Genomic DNA, 22,850 nt, shown 5'->3' with positions numbered 1-22,850 from the left:
GGTGAATAAAGTACAATATCACACACACACACACACACACACACACACACACACACACACACACACACACACACACACACACACACACACACACACACACACTGCCCTGATTGGCTATATTCTACAGTGCTCCTTCACGGACATATATACAGGGATAATACAGGCTAAAACGCTTTGACTTATAAAATACCCAACACCGATTCCCTAATCATTCAAGGTTACATTTTTCTAATTGTACGATCATTATTCGCAATTTGTCAGTTGTTGTCATGTCAGGCTTCCCGGGATCTGCTCCAGTGGGCTCTTTTCCTTCATTACCCAGGACTTGCACCCAAAAGACTTGAGATTTGACAAGGACTTGTGCCCTAAAGACTTGACCTAACCTGAACTTGCACCTAAAGAACTGAGTACTAGTGAAAAAACATAGAAAGCTAACAACTTGGCTGGGAGAGCTAGCCTGGCAAAACTTAGGTTAGTGGTGACTGCGCTTGCCATGCCTTACTTTAGCTTAGCTAAGTTATAGCCAATACTTTGGTGAACATTTCGGAACGCAGCTATGGCTGAGCTTTCTTTTTTTCAAACGAAGCCTGCAAAAATGTGTGTGTCCTCATACCAAATTACTCATTTTGTGCCATAGAAACGCTGCAACTATATATCATACAGTGATTCTGAGCCTGAACCCCTCATGTGAGTTGGTTGCAAAACAAGATGTGATACTGAGGGTTGATGCTACAGCAATTTGAAGAGATACTCTTCTATCTGTCCCCATTGTAACTGCCGCTGCTCTGTCTCTACGTGGAGCAGGAACGTGTACAGACATTCAGTCTAGCTGCGGCAAGGTGGAATATTAAACCAAACGGTAGAGGAGGACCTGGGGTGTCTTGTACTTTACTAATAGACATATCTTAACTATGTCAAAGTGTTTTAGGCTGGAGTTTTACGTGAACTTATTAGCCATCCATATTTAACCTTAATCTCCAGGCGTGTTAGTAGTGGAGTAATTAACAGTGAAATAAAGAGCGGCGTGACAAGAATATACTCAAATCTTGTCATACTGTGAACATAAGATTTTTTTTTTCTTTAGTTTATTCTGAAAGGGTGATCGATACAAATGTACGGTTACATGGTTTTGATTGCTCAACGGGTTGTCTACTCTTGGACACAAAAGTAGTGTGATACCTGCACGTGTTTAATTCATAGCAGAAAGCCAGCTACACTCCAATCAATGGAGTCGCAAGCATTATTAGAGAGGGGAGAGAGATGGTGGGTGGATGATTTGGTATGTAGGAATTTTAATTGTGTATTTTGGGAAAGGGGCTTGGGGGGGGTCCCTGTGTGTGTCTGTCCCTGTGTGTGTCTATGTGGCAGCTCACCAGACAGGGAGACATGGGTACATCCAGCAAGGCGTGCTGATGTGATGTCAAGCTCCACTGCAGCTCAGAGTGGGTTGGGGGAGGGGGGGAGAACACAGTTAGGGCGCTACTACATCTCAATTGGGCTGCATGTGCCATAACTTTACATCACCCTAGTTTCGACAAACGCCTTCCTTTGCAAGTGCAATGGTAGGTAAAACGCTTAGCCTCAGCAGGGTAGCCGCGGGGTCTTAAAAGTCTAAAAAATTTCTTAAATTTCATGTTCCTAAATTAAGGCCTTAAAAAGTCTTAAATTGCGTTACCCAAGTCTTAATTTTCTAAAGATGGTCTTAAATTTCCTACTAAGATATGTTTTCGTAGTCAACCGGACTGTAACACAAGGGGAAAATAGGGGGCGTTTTGCGTAACGCCAGAGAACGTCTCATTTATTGGAGTATGCGCGAACAATACTTTGGGTTTTCGCGCCGGCAATCTCAACAAACAAAATCAGTCGAGAGGAGACGCCACATCATGGGGAAGCAGGGCTCTCAAGTCTCGCGCATTCGGCGTGAGACACACGCAATTCGACCCATGCACACGCTCACACGCCACACTTCGTATTTCTCACGCAGAGAAATTACCAGGATAGCGCCCACCAACTTGCGCCACTATTTATCAGTGGAACAGGTAGGAATCAAATGGGTTCCCCTTACGAAGGGTGTCCTCTTTTGCCCAGACATGCCCTCTTTTTGAGACACTTTTAAAAATAAATGTGTCCGGGCGGAATTTCAAAATCGTCCGGGATTTTATTAAAGCCTCATACATGTTCACATTGAATTTGCGTTGCGTTCCTCTGGGTCGTTCACAAACTACTTAAGCTATGCCCTCCCCACCTCAGTTCTGTTCACTTTGCATTGCTGGAAGTGAGTAGGGGGAGTGGTTAAGTAGAGCCTTCAGATTGGACGGTTTGACTTTAGAGTTACCGTCATGTTTTTTTGTTGCCATTATTGTTTTATAGGGACAAACATTAACAAATTTCTCCTACAGGGGATTGATAAAGTTCTATCTATTGAACAGAAAGAAACACTTGGTCATACTTTACACACTTTTTACCACAGCATTGGCCTACTGAATGCCACAGATATATTTTAAGCATTGGACTGAATGCCACATAAATATATAATTATGTTTTTGCACGTTTGCAACGTTTAAAAGTTCAGGGAAAAGTATAGCCTCTACTGGTGTTGCTTAGGCCAATATCCTTTTGAGGCAGTGTTGTTTCCGAATATTAGTGTTAAGGGCCAATAATGCTTACTATCATACATTAGTCACCATGTCTGTGGACGGGTTAGGGTTAGGGTTCGGGCTGGCTCCATACATTACGAAGGAGTTAGTAAAAGAGGTCAACGAGGCAAGTGGTGGATTCATTGAAATGGTTGAGGAAATTTGAATGCTGAGAAACTACAGCAATTTGAAAAGAGTTTGTTTGTTTATATTTTATATTGTGTGTTGAAAGTTTGATATTTAAACTAAAAATACAGCTACACTTTCACACCATCACTTTGTGTATTGTTTTTTTAATCTTTTATTATCATTTCTGGGTACATGGTCTTAAGAGACATCAGGCCTCTAGGCTTTGAGTTAGGCCCTCAGTTTGGCTCTTTGATTGGTGAGTGCACACTTATCCTTTGGCACATTCATTAATGTATTGACATGAATGTTTCATATGTTCCAAAAAAACATGAATAACATATGCACGACCGCGTTTTACGTGCGATGTAGGTCTTAATTTTTATTGAAGTGGTCTTAAAAAAGTCTAAAAAAAGTCTTACACTTGGGTTGATCAAACCTGGGGAAACCCTGCTCAGTCTCCAGCTACCCATTAGCATATACCTTAGCCTGTACCTTAGAATTAGGATTCACCTTCGCATTAGCCCCCTCCCGCAGATTTAGCCTCTGCCTAGGCATTAGCTTACCCTCTACTTCAGCATTATCTTAGCCTATACCTTAATCCAGGCCTCTACTGCAATTTCTGTTCATATTACACAATGTAAACATGCTGTGCTCTGCAAAAGTCACAAGAAACCTTTCCATTAATACTTATGTGCTATTTCACAAGCCACGATTAATGATTGCAGAAGGCAAGCCCATTGGCTGGAGTGTTGCCAGGTAGGGATGCTTAATTACGGAAGTATAAAGAACACAGAAGGCTGTAGAATTGGGCCACCCTCCCTGACACACTTTACCACCCAGCCGCGGGCCTTACCCTGGACCCTCACCTCGCTGCTCAAGGACAAACCGCTAAACATTGTATATACCAAGCGTCCACATACATACCCAACTACATGCTAGATATACATATAAACTGTGTGTGTGTGTGTGTGTGTATGTGTATATATATATATATATATATATATATATTCTCTGCACGATAAACACAAGCACACACACCATCACCCCCACACACACCGACAGACGCACAACATCAATATGGCTGAACCCAGTGTAGTGTTATAATGTAGTACGGTATATAAGGGGCATTACTAAAAAAATAGTTTTTTGTCTAATCCATGCTTTGATAATTACTCTCTGGTACCAACTCTATTACTAAATGCACCTCATACACTGACACACATATACTTATATAAACACACACACACACACACACACACACACACACACACACATATTTATGCACAAACATGCCCTGCTTACACTCTCCTCCTACATATTTAATGTAGGAGATGATGAATAAAAGAGAGTACTGGTGGGCTACAGACCTTTAAAACAGGCCACCACTGTTCTGTCTCATCATTTGTCTTCCCATGTTGTCCCAGTTAGGTTGGTTTGTTAAGTGTTTTTTTTATTAATGGGGAATTTTCATTTAAATATAAAAAAAAAACGTTATTGTTGCATTATTCAGCCTTTCCTGATTGATGCATTGGAACTGCCACTTAATGGTAAATTCATTGTGAAGCACGGATTTTTCCCCACAACTAATATTTTTAAGCATTCGAGTATCTTCCAGCAACCCTCGGTCCTCATAAGGCTGACGGTGGACATAACCTTCCTGTGTTGTGGCACGCACACTGAAATCACATGACCTACACAATAAAAGCCCTCCGCCCCTGTCCTCCTGGAATATAATGTGGAAGGACCAATGGAGTTCTTCCTGAACAAACTCCCACTCCCTAAGTGTTTTATGGCCCGTTGAAACGACAGCTGTCACATGGGAACACTTTTATTCCACGACTTCACAGATGGTTTGAATAGCGTTCCGTTTTGGAAAATATACGAGCGGCAGGGAGATGATGTTGTAAACAAGGGACGCCAGGGGACCGTTTTCGACCTCACAAACTGCATCTGCCATCTTTAACAGCTCCGCATCAGACAGGTATTTTATAGCATTCAGTTATGCGGGTGCCTTGTAGATACCTAACCCCTAGATTCTCCTCAATACTGGAATCCGTAGAGACTTGTGCAGTCACTTTGAATTTGAAAACTGACTGATGGAGTGGATCTTAAGGTGGCAGGAGTGTGTAAAGATTACCTGGTTTGTGGTGCTGGGGTTGGTTTATTGGGCTTCTGTAACAGATCCAACGAGGTCATGGCAGCATTATCCATATTCCTTTCTGTCAGTGTGCCCTTGAGCGAGGCGCATCCTGCCATCTGGAAGGTTACCAGAAGCGTGTCATCCTCTGTGCTGCTCATCTATCACAGGTTTTCGTCCGCACGGTCTAATTACCATACAGGTCTTTATGTCCTGCATCAGCATAAGAACACAGCAGCCCATAACGTATGGAATCATCTAAAGATCAATCATTTATAGACTCCCATACATACCAATATGATATAAACTAATCCAATTATGCTTAAACTCTAAATCCTGATACAAAGCAATTATCTATATGCTCGCTTGCAATACAATAACTTTATACAAGGGTTATCAAGGTGTGCTTTAAGCATCAGAAAATGATGTTTCACCAAATCCCTTTCAATGTCCTGTCATTTCAGTCTGGCAATTTCCTTTTATTCCTTCAACCAATTTAATGAGCATTTATTTAAATCTTGAGGCAAGATATCTTGAAATGTGTAGTGGATAAGCTTCTTTGGTTTTACCCTTTCCATTGGTGTGTTATATAGCTTATAGTTCAGGTATATTGTGTGCTAAACTACAAAGCTTAAAGTCTGCACCACCACTCTTGCCCACAGAAAACCCTTTCCTGAACGGCCTGAAACTGGCCTGAAACTCAGCATTTACTTCCATGATTTGGTGACATCACAGAAGCACAGAGGTGCTACCTCATGGCTAGTTTTAGGCACCCTCAAACAAAACTGGTTAAAGAGGTGAATCCGTGTATGGTTCGTTCTTTGAATATTCAGATTTAAAACAAAATCAGAAAAACCAAATAACAGTCGTTTTTCTGATTTGGTTTTGAAACGGAAAAAGGGCAAAAGGAATAAACAAATAAACTGCATTTTTCTGTTTTTTAAATCAAAATGTGAATACTGAATAATCCAGTTGCTTGTTTTGTTTGTGTGATATTTAAATAAAACCACAATGAATGCCGGGAAAAGGGCACGTGGTTTTAAAAAAATACATATAAAGACGTTTCAAACTTTCCATTGAGTCTCGCATTCTACAATGGCCTAAAAAGCTCTGCGTTTTCCGTGGGAGCCGGCGCCTTAGTCTGCGAGTGGACGATATGACCGTGGAGAAGATCGCCATGATATTCCAGGTGGCTGTTTACTAAGAAACCTAGCTGGTCATAAAACATTTAAATACATCTAAATGACAAGTAGCCTACATATTGTACAATAGGCTACATAGAAGAAGAAAGGAACTAGATTTCTTCTTCGAAGGTTGTGCTCCACACAGAACCTCCTCACCGTCATAACAGAGCACTTCGGTGCACCAGATTGCTTTAGAGCGCTACTGATCTCGTCGTGTGTCTTTCCATTGTCAAATAGTTCACGAATAAAATCCCCATATGGTTCAAGTGCGGCCATAACTAAGGCTAAATATAATTGGACAGTCTATTGCTGGTTTAGTTGGTAGGCTCTTTTTCCTTCGCTCGCTTCTGCCTTCTGGTGTAGGCTACAAATGTATATATTTTTGTTTTTCTGTTTCGGGTTTAAAAAACCAACAAACAAACACAAATGAAATGCCTTTTATTTGTTTCTTCCTTTTGCCCTTTTTCCGTTTCAAAACCAAATCAGAAAAACCAAAGAACGACTCTGTTATTTGGTTTTTCTGATTTTGTTTTAAATCTGAATATTCAAAGAACAAACCATGCACGGATTGAGGTGGTCGGTGAAGTTTGGTTCTGTTATCACCATGCCGAGGAGACAATGTTGTCATCAGTGCGAAGGGCAAATTCCCTTTTGTATGGAATTCCAACGGACGACAACTTTCAGAATCTTTGGTTCCAATTTATTTAGACTGTTCCCTTCATTTTGAAGATCACAACCTGTAAGAATGCTTTATTAGTTCATTTGTTCTGTTTACAACAAACAAGGTAGCTGCTAGCGAGTATTCAAGTGTTGGTTGAGGTGTAGACCCAGTGTGAAAGCTACCTAGTGTTCAAATGTTTGGGTTTATCAGTATCTGTAGGCTTTAGCTAACTTGCCAGCTCTTATTATTATTTTTTCTAATGTATTGGTTAGTCAGCTGTACCCCTCGGCCAACTTAGTAGATCATGTTATTGGGTTGAGATGTTTTTGTGAGTCTGCTCTAGGCCTCGGCTAATTTGCTTCCTAACGTTAGTCTTCAAATATTTTGGAGTGGGAAGTTTGATTTACGATTATACAAGCTGTAAGGTTACAGCAGCAGAACACTTATTTATTAGTATTTCTTGTGCTCTGATCAACTGCTCTCCCTTTCATGTTGTGCCTTTTGCTTAGCTCTGTTACATGGAGGTTATTCTCTATATACCCAACAGTTAAGTTTTTCCAGAGTTCCACAGGCTGTATCTAATACAAGAACATTGTGTGGGTGTGTGGACTTATGTTTACATGAGTATGTGTTGTCAGGCTGTCTTCTAGGGTCATGTTCCCCAAGACCAAGAAGGATGAATGCACCGTGAAACTTAAAACAGGCCCTACTTCGGCTTTGCATATTTCTAACAATTAAGGGCACACTTTAAATATGTACATTCAGAAAAGTTCAATCTCTAAAAAAAAAAGTGACTATATAAATGCAGTATTTTACAGATTATGTGGAAGACCCGATGAGGCTAGTCTTTGATGAGGCATGTCTTTTGATGAGGTGGTGGAGGACCCAGCGCCATTTGTTGAGTTTAAGAAATCCCAATACCGACATACTGTCCAGCCAGATGAGGAATCTTCCTGCATATGTTGGGTACCACACAAAATGAGGATGACAATCCGGACATATCTAAGTAGCTCCAGCTCCCAGCTAGTTAGCTCCATCTGCCAATGTTTGCAAAAAAATTTTATTTTTCAAAAAACGCGTTCCTGACAAATGTTTAAGTTGTTCTGCAGCAGTGAACAGTTTGGGAATAATAAGGTGTATTTTTAACATTAAATCATGTAACCTTATCATAGTAGCACTTCTAAATGAATGCATTATACAACTTTATATTTAAAATTATATCAACAAATATTTTGTCAATAAACTACCGAAAATCATAACACTTGTGTTATTATAAATGGCAAACAACATTGGTGATATTCAACCAGTAATAGATTAAAACATGTTCAGCTTCAATGATATACGTTATACTTTGGATGATCAACATAATCACCAGTTTAATCTTTTGCCTTCAACACACAAGCTTAGTGAAATTACCTAAACATTCCAATCTTCCAGTCATATATTTTGTGAGTAAAATACGTATCAGGTTATGGAGGAATTACATGTTTCCCAATTAGTTATAGCTCCAACCCTAGTCAGAAATTACACATTCACTAACAGTGCCTATTGAAATGCAGAAGCTCGTAATGTGTCAACAGAAACTTCAGTGATGTTAATATGTAATTTGAAAAACAATATCACTAGATACCATACAATACACTAGCCATTTCCATCCGCATCTGCCATCATGATGCTAATGTTATTTTAATATTGGCAGCCACAACACCACACCTATTGACTGGATTGGTTGGCGTCCGACATTGCTCTATGGCATCTGAATGTCTTTCAGAGCTTCTAGTTGGTATACAGAAGTGTCAAAGCTGTTTTATGTTGTTAAGTTCATTTTGCACTTGAACTGATTTATATTTGAACATAAATATTACATGGACATGTAAATATTTCACCATAGGGCATCTTAAAGTCACTTACAACCAACTTTTGATATACTCCCGTACAAAACAATGACATGCAAACTTAGCCCCTATAAACTGGGTCAGTGACTCAGGTTCCAACAGCCCTGAGTTGTGCCAACATGTATTTTCCCTGGTCTTGGCAGCATTTGAGACGCTGCTATGTTGTGTTATCTCCCCCGCCCCCCAAGCCAAGCCCCTGTCAACTACATATACTTTACAATAAAAAAACGAATCAGAAAACACAAAACCACCATGGGACCTTGGTTCATCTGCTGAGCCAGTCTGGCTCATTTAGGCTCCAAGTAATGAGCACGGTCAGATGTTTTTCTTACTTGATGGGGCATTCATGCAGTGTAGAGAATAAGTCACTTGCCTGTCTGTGTGATGGTAGACCTGCCCGTCCTCTCCCTTTCCAGTAAGAATGATCAAATGCTTTATCGTTTACAAGCAGAGATCAAGGGAGGGAAGCGATGATAATGAAGGCTTATTGGATATATTCCAAGTGGTAAATTGACCAAATGATCAGCCATGGGAGATGGTGGCTTTCCCTCCCTAGAGATTTTCAAATGAAGAAAAATAACAGCCTTTTGCTCTCCCTCCATTGGACAGCACCTTTTTATGGTTGGACATATGCCATCACATTGCACATTTTTATAGTCTTATGTGCTTCCATTTTAGGTAATCTCTATATTCTCCCTAGATACAGAGCAGCCATTAAAGCTTTTTCATAGGACAAGACCTCATGCTATTTAATGTGATTACTTTCCCTCATGTTTTATCCATTGTCGGATTAATGAATCTCATGGAATATCAGCTGTTATCTCGAAGGGACCGTCTTTCTTTAGACATTTATCCATTGCCTAACATTCCCCTGCATCACCCAACATTATCCAGGATGACCCTGCTTGAACCCAGCATGACCCTTTCATTACTCAGTATGATCCTGCTGTACCCGGCATGACCCTGCATTACCTGGCATGACCCTGCTTCACCCAGAATGACCCTGCTTCACCCAGAATGACCCTGCTTCACCCAGAATGACCCTGCATGACCCAGATTTAACCAGAATGACCCTGCTTCACGACCTTGCTTCACCCATCATGATCTGGCTTCACCCAGAATGAGCCTGCATGACCCTGCCTCACCCACCATGCATCCCCTTGGTCTCATTTTATTACAGGGTCATGGTAATTCCCTTCCATTTTCCTGGTCCTCTAGTGAGACCTTTTAGCTAATTCATCTGCTGCAGTTGCCAATATGTTCTTCACTCGACTTGGCGTGAAGTTTACATTTTCATGGAGACAAAATCTCTCCATCTCTCCAAACTAATTTAACATAAATCACTAACAAATAAACACTGGTACCATGTAAATATTATAAGCCAATGCTGCTGTCCCTCTGCAGGTTGAGTGATGTGTTAATTCTGACAAAATCGGCATCACATCAATAGCACACTGCTGTACATCCAGTTGTAGTCCTAGTGATTGGTCTCCCGGTCGTCTGTCGTCAGAATTATCAAATGAACTTCTCCAGAGGACGTGTGGGATGTAATAGATGAAGTGATGCATATCAGCTTCATTTGAAACCACAGATGTAAATGGAGTGAATGATCTGACAAGAGGGAATATGAATTATTTAAATTTTCTAAACCTCTCTATTTACAAGTGAAATTAACTCTTGAATTAACACTCCTCGTATCAGATACGAGGACGCCCCCCTACTTCTTTTTCACTGCGGCTGTGTTAAGCAGAGCTCAAAATATCGTAACAATACTGTCAAACGGAAAAGCGGTTATTAAGCGATTTAGAATTGAGAGGATGCTCCCAAGACAACGGTTCAGCAGTGCAAGTGTCGAAGCCAGAGCTCAAGCAGGGGAGGGAGACCTCGTGCCTGGGGACGAGGCTTGTTTTACATCTTGTAGACGTGTTTTACAGCTCTGGCTGAAGGCTAAAGCTAAGGAGTGGGCCGATGGCAGAGAGAGCGGGCGTAGGGCGGCCAAGGTGGATCTGCCAGCTCTCATCATAGCCGTAGGCAAAGTTCTGTAGCCTGTTAAGAAGGAGCAGGGCGTCTGCTCCTTGATGAGGTGTCTTGTTAAAGTATGGTGAGCGTTATGTTATGTTCGCCTGGGACTCTCGGGCCAGACATTGCGCCGCTGCTCAGAGCCTTGTGGATCAGGCCCTGCCGAACTGCTAAGCATTACCGTCGCAATAAGGAGTGAGTAACCAGGGCCTCTGAAATTCTATCCTGTTACGTGAATACCGGATTACAAAAGGTTCAGACACTCCTGCTTGTTCTCACCTGGCTCACTCTGTTGTCACTGGTCTATTTCACCTGCTTTGCTCTCATCATCTGGCTCACTCTTTTGTCGCTTGGCTCCCTCTCTTGTCACCTGGTCCACTCTGTTGTCATTTGTGTCTCATTTCGACCAAGCGGTGCCGTATGGTTTGGTGCGGCTTGGAGCGGGACTGCTCGGTTACGCTGAACCTGACTTGTGTTTCCACCGCCGGCACCACCCTTATGGTAGGGCGGGGTTTAAGCTGGATGGCGATAGCCGCGGCAGCTACGTTAGCATCCTGAAATCATAGCAGCGCGACACAGTGTAGTCTTCCAAGAATTTCAATGAAATAGAAGAACTGGACAAATTAAACAAAGAGCAACAATGGAGGACATCCAAGAAGGACGGCAAACTTTTGTGCAACATTTTCTTCAAGGAACAGCTTTCGCCGTCGTCCAGAATACCTTGCAGGTAATGTGTTTGTTTGTTCTTATCCCCCTGTCGCACAGAAGTGAAGATTCTGTCGACCAATCAACGGTCTGCGTTTGTAGCCTCACCTTTTCTGTACCCTTCCAGACTGCTTAGTAACCCAACGGAGGAGTGCCGAAAGATAGGTACGGCTCAGCACGCTTAATTTAGCACCCTGCCCAAATTTTGGTGGTGGAAAGGCCAATATAAGCGAACCGCATCGAACGGCACTGCTCGTGGAAATTAGGCATTGGCTCATTCTGTTGTCCCCTGTTCCACTCTGTTGTCACCTGGTTCACTCTGTTGTCACATGGCTCACTCTGTTATCACCTGGTCCACTCTGTTGTCACCTTCCCCACTCTGTTATCACCTGGTCCACTCAGTTATCACCTGGTTCACTCTGATATCACCTGGTTTCTTCGGTTATCCCCTTGTTGACTTTCTTGTCACCTGGTTCACTCTGTTGTCAATGGTTCACCTGCCTATATTTTTGTTGTGCTCGTGTTCTAGAGTCTAGGTTCACATAGCCAAGGTAACACGTAAGGCGGCACTTTTATTAAGTAAGAAATGCTTCAGCTTCTTCCATTTACTATACCTAATCTACAGCGAAAAAGGACGTGCTGGGAAATGCAGCTCTATGCTACGTCACTTATTTCTCCTGTATTCCCCTCCCGAAGAGACGTGTGTCTGACTGGGATGTGATGCATGATCCAGTGATGGGCCCCCCTCCCATTCAGGGTGACCTCTGTCTTGGGGCGCCGAGATGGATGGGAGGCTGGGAGAATAGATGGATGGATGGATGGATGGATTGATGATGAGGGCTATGTTTGGGCTCTCTGTGTGCGGTGTTGTGACGTCTTACTCGTCAGAACGTACTTTGCAGTGCGTCTTTGCATGGAGTGTTCTGGTGTTTGTGTGTGTCCGTGTGCACGTGTCAGTCCCTCTTTAACCTCTCATGAATTAGTTTGGGCTTAAATTGTTTTGAATCCAGTTTTCAAAGGTTGCAAAGAAATTGTGGGATTCTGTTTGCCTGCTACTTTGTATTCTGCTTCTGTTCTGTGCGCCGTGCTTGTGGGGCGGAGGTGAAGGAAAGACGGTGATTGGATGGATGCAACATTTAGCAACCCTTATGTTTGTTTACTGTCCAGTTTGTTTTTGGTACATTCATTGATATATATTAGTGCAATGCAGTTTTTTACTTTGGCCTGTCATTTTTCTGGTTGTGAAACTGGTCATGCATTCAAAGTGGCATCAAAAAAGTCCTAAATGTAACTACTTAAACCTTTAGATGCTGTGGGCAGTGGGAGACGGAACCCACAACCGTTTGACTGGGAGTCAGACCCCCGAACCACTAAACAAGACAGTGTGGTTCTGGTTTCAGTGTGAGAGCAGTCCCTGATTAAATCAGAGCATATGGTTAGCCTCTGAACCCCTATCCCTGGGATCTTCTCAGGACTTTAGTCAGGCAGCAAAATGTTTTTTCAGTGTGTGTGTGTGTATGTGTCTGTGTATTTGTGTGTGCACGAAAGTGCACAAACCTTTTGTCTAAGTACTGGTTATTTCTCTCTGTCATATTTATGTGTTGAAGTGTGTGTTTATGCACCATTGGAATTTTATTTTGCCTTTCCTTGAGTGTGTGTCTGTGGATTTGTCTGTTACTTAAATATTACCTTGCTTGTTTTGTGTGTTTGTGTGCGTGTATTCCTGCCTCTCTTATTTATTTGTCAGAGGTTATGTTCAGGGACGTCCCCTGTCAGCCAGACCCATAAAACACACTGTCATGTCACACTGGCCCTGCTCCAAACTCATTACCTATGGGCTGGCTCTCTCTCTCTCGCTCTCTCCTTCTCCCCATCAGGACTAGGGTTCACTGAAACTGTAAATGCGATGGCATATCCCCACAAGGTCACATGAATATGGATCCACCCTCTGCCTCTCTCTCTCTCTCTCTCTCTCTCTCTCTCTCTCTCTCTCTCTCTCTCTCTCTCTCTCTCTCTCTCTCTCTCTCTCTCTCTCTCTCTCTCAATTGCGTCTCTCTCTATAACTCTGTCTTTCTCAATGCTCTCTGTCTCAATATATCTACCCTCCATTTCACTTTAACACACACTCCTCTCACTCACTCACTCACTCACTCACTCACTCACTCACTCACTCACACACACACACAATCCTTAAATCCCACACACTTGAATACACAAACACACATTTTCATTGATACAAATTTGGAAATCTAGGTCACAACAGTCCAGGGCTCACCAAAAAGTATTTAAAATTTGTTTTGAACTGTGATTTTAAAAGTGCAACTATTGGTTGTCAAGAAGCACAGGGGAATTATTGAAAGGATGTAAACAAATATGTACTTACTGAATAGTAAAGCATTGTGCTGGTGTTTAAGGAGTCGGTAGCCATATTCAAAGAATACAGTGTGAGACGTCACTTTGAGAAAAAACATGGAGAAAAATAATACAATATGCCATTTGCGGAGAAAGCCGCAACATCACAGGAGTTGCAAGCTAACAACAAGGACTTATTGACATTATCGTTGGAACCTGGGATAATGTCACTAAAGCTAGTGATGTGCTGCCCCACAAAGAAGCAAAAAACACGTCACGCCATTCTTCTAGGGAGAATTCATCAAATAATTTGGTGTACCACCATAATTTGTCCTGCAAAGAATTAGCAGTTGCTAAAGACAGAGCAACATATATATAATTTTTTTAAGAGCATCTCTATCAGGCATCAGCTCCCTTTAAAAGTCTCTATCTGTGCTTGGTGCGACAAAATCACCGTCTAACGTTCCGTTTAACATTTTAATCGTATTTTTACAATCTACGTAATCCAGCAAGCCTTTGGAGAATGGAAATTCAGGGTTTCAGATGCATGGAAAAGAGCCGGCAAAGTGGTTTCATAATCACTCGTCACTCGTGCTGATTAACAAGACAAAGCGGTTGGACATTCTGCCAACCAGAAACATCTCTTAATGCACAATAGGGTGCAGATCGGGGAGATTATCTTAGTTCTGATATAGCTCCATAGCAGAGAGCATTTAGTCTCTGTCTTAATGTGGCGCTCCGCATTTTCGCCACTCCCTGATACGACAACAACTACCTAGCAGTTGTATTCACAGAGTATTCTGCCAAGCGGGAGATTTTGCGCATCTTTAGAGTGGTATGTTGAAGGAGTTAGAATATACCTAAAATCATCCCCAATCATCCCTTCAATATTCAAGATATCACCCAAATACAAATTAGCAGAAGCCTAGGTTATTATTTTGTACTAATATGAACTCGGCATGTTCAAATTACAATTAATGCCTTTTTTACTTTTATTCTGATCAATGTTGATGAGGATTACTTTATGTCATTGTTTTATGTTTTATGTAAAAATAAAATAAGAAATTAACGTACAATATTATGTCCCCCACTGCAGTAGAACACAAAAAATTACTCTCAGCCAACATGGTTTTTTGCTAAGAAATGTATATGCGGGCCAGAAGACATTGAAGATTCTTAATGTGCCCTACATGGAAAATATTTGAACTGATGTTTGGAGAATCTCATGAGGTTGTTCTTCACAAAATGGAGATGGAGTGGGATGTGTATGTGTGTGTGTGGGGGGGGATGATCTCATTGAGTTTCTTTTGAAGCTTCATCAGCACATCCATTTGATTATTGACTGCATGTCACTCCATGGGCAAAATAGATTGACGTACGTGTGTGTGTGTGTGTGTGTGTGTGTGTGTGTGTGTGTGTGTGTGTGTGTGTGTGTGTGTGTGTGTGTGTGTGTGTGTGTGTGTGTGTGTGTGTGTGTGTGAGATGAATTACTCGCTTGCTTCCTTTATTTTATTTGTTGCTTGTTTTGTTTTTCCACCATTTTCCTTTTCCTAGTCTCTCTCTCTCTCTCTCTCTCTCTCTCTCTCTCTCTCTCTCTCTCTCTCTCTCTCTCTCTCTCTCTCTCTCTACATACAGCGTATGGGGTTAGTCTCTGTCTTGCATGCATATCGATTATAGATTTGATTAATTCCTGGCTCTACTTTCTGATGCTGATTTTGTCTTCCCCTTCTCTGACTCACTCCTCCCGCCCCCTCCCTCCCTCCCTCTATCCTCTCCACCTCTTCTCCCTCTCTCTCCTCTCCTACAGAGAACATCAGACCAGCTGTGCAGGGCTTCATCTCCCCCCTCAGCCGAGGCCCCGGAGGTCCCGGTACCAGAGGGCCCCCAACTAGGGGCCCCTGCAAGACCACCACCACACACATGGAGAGAGATAGACCAACTGAGAGAGAGAGACCTGTGGAGAGGAGAGACCGGCCGAGAGAGATAGAGCTGCAGAGAGAGAGAGAAAGGTAGAGAGAGAGAGAGATGCAGAGAGAGAGGGACCGGGAGAGCGAGATAGAGCTGCAGAGAGAGAGAGGCTGGTTGAGAGACATAGACCTGCAGAGAGAGAGAGACCACGAGAGAGAGATAATCAGAGAGAGCGGCTGGGAGAGAGAGGGAGGATGGCTGAGAGACATAGGCCTGCAGAGAGAGAGATGGAAAGCAAGACGGAGAGTAATATAGTGATTGAATCTTTGGCAACAGGTTGTAAACAGTCGCCTTCATCTTCCTCGCTAAAAGGAGATTCTGATGTGGATGCCCTGCTGGCAAGACTCAGAGCTCTGTAGAAGGAACCACACGCATGTTCAGACTACTAGTAGCATGCCTCTAGCATTAAGGTTATTAGCAGTGGTTACTAGCACGCTTAATGCCCAGCAAACACATGTCTTGAAAGACATTCCCGGATGGCCAATCTTTCTCTAGGACTAATAACAGCATTGGATAATGATAAAGTCTCACAGTGGCGTGGTCTTGGCAGTCCGGTGTGATTGCACCAGATTTACCAGCTAGTGGAAGATCCAGCAGATACTGAGAAATCACTGAGCACTTACTCATTGAAACTTTGTCTGTAGCACAGCCTCAATTATAGACGTTAGCGTTGCCTTATGTATGTACACATTCTGCTCTTCGATTGGTCCTATTTAGCTTTAATCATAAACACTACAGGTATAATCGTCATTTATTGTTGTCAACTGTGTCTTAAGTACAAAAGAGAAAACATTGTAATTCATGTTTATGTTTTCACACTTTATTTCTAACAAGGGTACAAATGTCTCAAAGTTCTTGAGAACTGAGTAGTTAGTTTGTGTTGATGATTGTGTTTTTGTTTTGGTTTGTATTTGTCCTTTCATCTATTCGAAATGTCTTCCGTCCACACCGGACTAAGAATGGATGTGCACAACTTTTGTATTTAATCGGTCACACGTAGATTTGTATTTTCTATACTACTATAAAAATTAAGATTTTTCACTTTTCTAAGGACAACAGCGAGAGAGCTTTGTGTTTGTGCTGTCCTTCGTTTTGATGTCTTTCCAGAGTTGAGTGTATATTTTTGTGTATGTATGTACTTATGTATATATATATATATATATATATATATATATATATATATATATATATATATATATACGCACACTCTGAATGGGTGTGCCTCTTATGTTTGCTTATAAGCATACTTCCATGAATGGAAACGCTTGGAGGTGATGTTTAATCACCTCTCCAACGTTTGGATAAACAGTGAAACTCTGCTTTGTTATACAGCCATCTCATCTTGAGTTTTGCAGACATATTTACAATAAAGCAAGGTAAAAAATATCCATGCATGGCATCTCATTTTAATACTTTTGGCAATGACTCTGAAGTATCAAACTAGATGGAAGAACATCTCTGCTAGATGAAATATATCATTAAAGGAAAATTTAGGGTTTCTTCAACCTGGAACCCCTTTGGATTATTTTATTTTAAATTGGCCCACTTCAGAGTGAGACTTGGTTGTTGGCCCACTTCAGAGCAGACTTTGTTGGACACTAAACAAACAGAACAGAATCAAGCAAAAGGGCAACAAAAAAGTTTTTTATCCTTAGATTAGAGCCCGCCACTATGGCCTAATTATTCTGGAGCTACAGTTTAATCTACTAACACAGCACCAGTACAGTGCATACCCATACTAGTACGCAAGCACTGGGTTACATGATAAAAAAGTTATGAAAACGGGCTAACTTCTGAATGATCAATTATACAAATAATTACACAGATAATCAAATAACAATGTACCAATAATGAATAAACCGGAATTAAATTGGAAATAGGTAGATGCCTCCGTTGAGTGGTAAAGGAAATGTAACGGGTTCAATGAAAACCCATGCACACGCTCACACGCCACACTTCGTATTTCCCATGCAGAGAAATGACCAGGATAGCGCCCATGCACCAACTTGCGCCGCTTTTTAACAGTGGAAGGGTAGGAAGCAAATGGGTTCCCCGTACGTAGGGTGACCAGACATCCTCTTTTGCCCAGACATCTCTTTTTGAGACACTTTAAAACAAAGAAGGAATTTCAAAATGGTCCGGGATTTTATTAAAGCCTCATACATGTTCACATTTAATTTGCATTGCGTTCCTCTGGTCGGTCACAAACTAGTTAGGCTATGCCCTCCCCTACTCAGTTCTGTTCGCTTTGCATTGGTGGAAGTGAGTAGGGGGAGTGGTTAAGGAGAGCCTTCAGATTGGACGGTTTGTCTTTAGAGTTACTGTCATGTTTTGTATTTTTTTTTACCATTATTGTTTTATAGGGACAAACATTAACACATTTCTCCTACAGTGGATTGATAAAGTTCTATCTATTGAACAGAAAGAAACACTTGTCATACTTTACAGACTTTACCACAGCACTGGCCTACTGAATGCCACAGATATATTTTTAAGCATTGGACTGAATGCCACATAAATATATAATTATGTTTTTGCACATTTGCAATGTTTAAAAGTTCAGGGAAAAGTTTATGCCTCTACTGGTGTTGCTTAGGCCAGATGAGTGATTCAACAAATAGTAGACAGAATAGACTTTAAAGTTTATTTGGTAGCCCTGGACAGCCCTACTAAAAATATCCAATTATTTGTCTGATTTTTAATTCCTTGAGAGAGATCTCTGTCTCCACCTCCTCAAGCTCCACCTTCTCATCCTCTTCATCAACGTCCACCTCATCCTCACTCTCCACCTTCTATTGCATATCCTACTCCACTCCCCCCTACTCATTCGCCTCTTCCTCATTCTGTTCCTCACCCTCCACAAACTCACTCTCCTCTCCATTGTCCTGATACTCGATAATCTTAACTCTGGTAGCAGACAAGCTCAAATCTGGGTTCACTTTATTCAACTTCATAAACGTGAACATAAACTCGGCCAGCATTAGTTGGCTTTTCCCAACAACAATCTGACACATCCTGCCGCTCACCGACGGTCTTAGAGTGGCTGTGAACTTTTCAAAGGCACACCGTGAAAAGGTCCTGCTATAGCAAAGTAGAGATGAGATACTCTGTAAATAAATTTGAAAAGACTTTATATAATGACATGCATAAGCCTTAAGTTAATTAGGAACTAATCAATACCAAAACATCAAAATACATTTGTAGATGATTAATAAGTGCTATGTTAAAGGAACCCTATTTCAACTCAGGTGTGATGGTGACTAGCCATTACAAGCCAAGTCAAATATTCCCTCTAGTGACATTACATTTCGGAGTGTCCACCATGATTTAGGATTGATATAGATCACCCTACTAGTTGGCAAAGTCCGCTGGATATGCTGGTAGGCCGAGCAATCAATCATTTATCATCTACAAATGTATATTAATCTTTTGCCAATGATTAGTTCATCATTAACTAAAAGCGTATTAATTACTTATGACTGAAAGCTATTATAAAGTGCCACCCAAAGTTCTCTATACTAGTAGATTGCAACCAAAGAAACTGTAAACTCTGAAACCAGCTTTACTTTTAGAAGGAAGTCTGTCCCTCAGCTTCACTGATCAGAGCTTCAACGTGTGTGTGCTTGTGTGTATTGGTTTTTTGCTCAACAGCACAGCTGTGTGTGAATGTGTGTGTGTTTTTAGTTACTTTATCTGACCTCCTGTTGTTCAACTCTTTGTGTTTGTTGCAAATGAAGCGTTAACACGGCTCATCTTGGCGCACGTGAAACAATAAGAGTGCACGTGAAACAATGAGAGCGCACGTCTAAAAACATCATAGGAGACGCTGTTTCCCCGCAGCGCACAGCTCGGTCCCCAGCAGTTTGTTTTGTTTGTTTTGAATCCAAATGACTCCCTTTGTTTTTTAATTGGGCTATGTGTGTGTGTGTGTGTGTGTGTGTGTGTGTGTGTGTGTGTGTGTGACGTGTGTCTGTTCTAGTAAAGGTAGTAGCAAGGTCTTTGCTTTGTAGTGTGGTTGCTATAGTAAGGAACGCTTTTGAAATGTGTGTAAAGAATAGTTTCTTTAGTATATACGTTGTAACATAACACACATCTCAAAAGCATCTTCTTTGTTCATTAAAGGACAATACCGGTCTGGCTGATCAGAACAACGTAGCTATCTTTCTGTTAGCCTCACCAAAACATCCGTTACCAAAATAAGCTTTAACGTTACTGCCAAGACTACTACGACCCCTAACCCAATGCAAGGTGTGCGTGTGTGTGTGTGTGTGTGTGCGTGTGCGTGTGAGTGCGTGTGTGTGTGTGTGTGTGTGCGTACGGGGCCTCCTGCTGTGTCAGGGGAGCCTCGAGAGGCTTGTCCACCTGGCTTTGATCAACATGGAAACAGTAGCAGGGAGGGAGAGACAGGCAAGGGAGAGAGAGACAGACAGGGGAGAGAGGGTAAGGGTCCCCAGGGGAGTGATTAAGGTGTTTAGTTCACTCTAATGAGGTAGGCCGTCACGCCACACAGTCACCGCTGGACTACTTAAACCACAAGAATACACCAGAGAGAGCACACTCACTCAGACGCACTGTTATCCCATGACGCGGCCCGGTCCAGCCGTAGCGTCACCTTGACAACCGAGCAAAACATCCGTGCCACCGAGTCGAAGTTTCAACAGTTTTGGAAGAAGAAGTGGCGGAAAAAACAAAGAAGCGAAAGAAGCCTCTGTAAATAAAAAAGGTCTCTCTATCACCGCGCTGCGTGCCGGCGGTTTGACAGACCGCCGTCGTAGTTAAGTTGAAAGTCAATAACTAAAAATAACAAAAAATATTGCGGCTGTCACCGCCTTGACACTCATTAGATAGACGCCTATTAATCTGGCTAGCTCCGCGGCGCCTCACAGGTGCATCGCGACGGGGGGCCACGGCGGGTTCGGAACCGAAGCTTTTGATCCAGATCACGCCGGTACCTGTCTTCATTCACGCAATTAGCGACAGCTGAGCACAATCCAGGCGCACACCCGCGTTTATTCCCCGCTTTGATGCCGTACACAAACACAATAAGTCAACAGTTCTTTTGCTCGGTGTCTGTGACATGCTCAGAGTTTCTCGCTCGCGACTGCTACCCGCGCGTCGTCTCTGTTCGTTTGTTCCCGTCTCATTGATTCTTTAACCATTTACGAACATCGTGGGATTTAATCCATCAAATTGAACACGCGCCAGCCTGACTCCTCACTGAATGTGTGTCGTTATCATCAAGCCCCCCACCCCCCACCACCACCACCACCACCACCACCACCACCACCACCACCACCACCATGTTATCAGCGATATGTTCTAGTATTTTTCAGCCGGGCCCTCTCGATGCGAACAGCGGACCCCAGGTAACTCTTCTGTTCCATCCTGACCCCGAGTTCTGGAGAGCCAGCTCACCATACTGAAGACTAAAGATGGCCCATGATCCGGTTGCTGCCTCCATCTCCCAAACACACACACACCAACACACAGCGGCATCAGGCACACTCATTTCATGACGCTGCTGCATGCGTCATGTGTGTACGCGTGGCCCGTTGTGTACCTCTAAAGCCCCCCTCATCATTGATACCTGGCCCAGGACCCGCTGGCCTGTACTATGATGGTGGCATCAGCGCTTCGGAAAAAAACAACAGCTTGGTCGTACGTGACCGGGATCGCACCCAGAACACGGGAACACCATTAGTGTGTGCCTCTTAAGTTCACATTCACAGTCACACACACAAACACACTAACGTGTGTGTGCGCGTGCGTGAGTGCGTGCGGATGCGTACGTGTGTGTGGATGAACCTGGGTGTTCCAGCAGGCATCCATGACAGGATTATGCTAGCCCGGCAGAGAAGTGAGGAACGGAGATGAGAGGAACAGAGAAGATCAGGGAGAGAACAGAACACACTGACTGTCATGCTGAGTGCGACGCCTGGCTCATTACTCGCACAGAGCTCATCCGACTCCTGAAGGACGGCTACAACAACTGTTGAATTGGGGCACGTCCATTTAAACGGAGCTTATACATTATGTATTCAAATAATCACCCGGGATGAGGGTGTCACGACACCACCCAATCACTGAACGCCTCGCGAACGAATGCTCAGTAATTCCATTATCTTTATTAAAAAAGATAACCAGAGTGACAGAGGCGTGGGTGTGGAGCACAAGTCCTGCCAGAGAGGAGGTTTGGAGTGTGTTTCAGTGTGAGGCTGCTGGCAGGCCATACTGCCACACAGCCATGTTCAGAAGACTCAGAGAGACGGGACGCTTCTGGGAGACCTCTCTCCTCTGAACAAAGGAACAAACATGGAGCTCTTCAGTCCTCCTGATGAAACCCTAGATCCCCTAGATGCAGGCGGCTGGTCTGAGGGGAGAAGCTCAATGGAGTCCTTTCCTCTTGCAAAGAGCCCCGCCGGGAGACAACCAGACACCCAGAGAGAAACCCACACCCTAATAACTTCTTTTTTTTTCTTTTTTTTATAAAGTTAATGTTATACTCATCATTTAAATCCAGAACCCTGCTTACCACTTTTTTGCTACCACTTTTCAATCATTCTAAGAGGTCTTAGTTGAGCCCTTTTGCATGTATATACATTATTTCATTTTGATTGTATTGTATTTCTGGTGATCATTTCTTATTGCCATTTTTATTATGTATCTTATTTAGCTTGGCTTTATGTGCTTGTAAATGAATGTTCCCCAATGCAAATTAAGCCCTTTGAATTTAATTGATACCCGGACCGAAAAAAACAGAGAACTAGAACGGAAAGAGAGGAGAGACTTTGAAAGAAAAAGAAACCCCAAAAGAGAAAAAAAAAGATACACCCAGAGAAGAGAGAGAGAGAGAGAGGAGAGAGAGAGAAGAGAGAGAGAGAGAGAGAGAGAGAGAGAGAGAGAGAGAGAGAGAGAGAATAGAAGCTGACTGTGGCCCGTCGCCAGCGAGAGTCTCTGATAACTCGACAGAGAACTGATGAATGGAATATTCCCTGCACACAAAGCCCAGAATAAAGCCATTTAGGGGACACTGGAGCGCATAACAACCCCAGCTTAGGACTCGTTCCAAGGAAGGGCTGGCTGTCTCCTCCCCTACTCCTCCTCTTCAACCTCCTCCTCCCCCCCTTCCTCGCCCTCCCTCCTTCTTCTCTTCCTTATCCCTCT

At 42.7% G+C, this 22,850-nt stretch overlaps 1 protein-coding gene across 4 annotated transcripts in view; it reads left to right on the top strand.

Annotated features, from left to right (window-relative positions):
- The window catches only part of LOC130403479 (protein diaphanous homolog 3-like), a 227,925-nt gene extending 211,240 nt beyond the window's left edge, over positions 1–16,685 (top strand). For 3 of the 4 annotated variants that reach the window (XM_056607853.1, XM_056607855.1, XM_056607856.1), the window contains one exon: positions 15,526–16,684. In XM_056607853.1, coding sequence (XP_056463828.1) covers positions 15,526–15,731 — 206 coding nt within the window. In that variant the 3' untranslated portion in view covers positions 15,732–16,684. Of the gene's footprint in view, positions 1–15,525 lie in introns of all 4 variants that reach the window. The other variant, XM_056607854.1, reaches the window with a different exon arrangement.
- The last annotated feature ends 6,165 nt before the right edge of the window (positions 16,686–22,850 follow it).

The sequence above is a fragment of the Gadus chalcogrammus genome, chromosome 14 (assembly GCF_026213295.1).
Source record: "Gadus chalcogrammus isolate NIFS_2021 chromosome 14, NIFS_Gcha_1.0, whole genome shotgun sequence".
Classification (NCBI taxonomy): Eukaryota; Metazoa; Chordata; class Actinopteri; order Gadiformes; family Gadidae; genus Gadus; species Gadus chalcogrammus.
The sequence above is the reverse complement of the archived record's forward strand: the minus strand, read 5'-3'. Positions and strand labels throughout refer to the sequence as shown.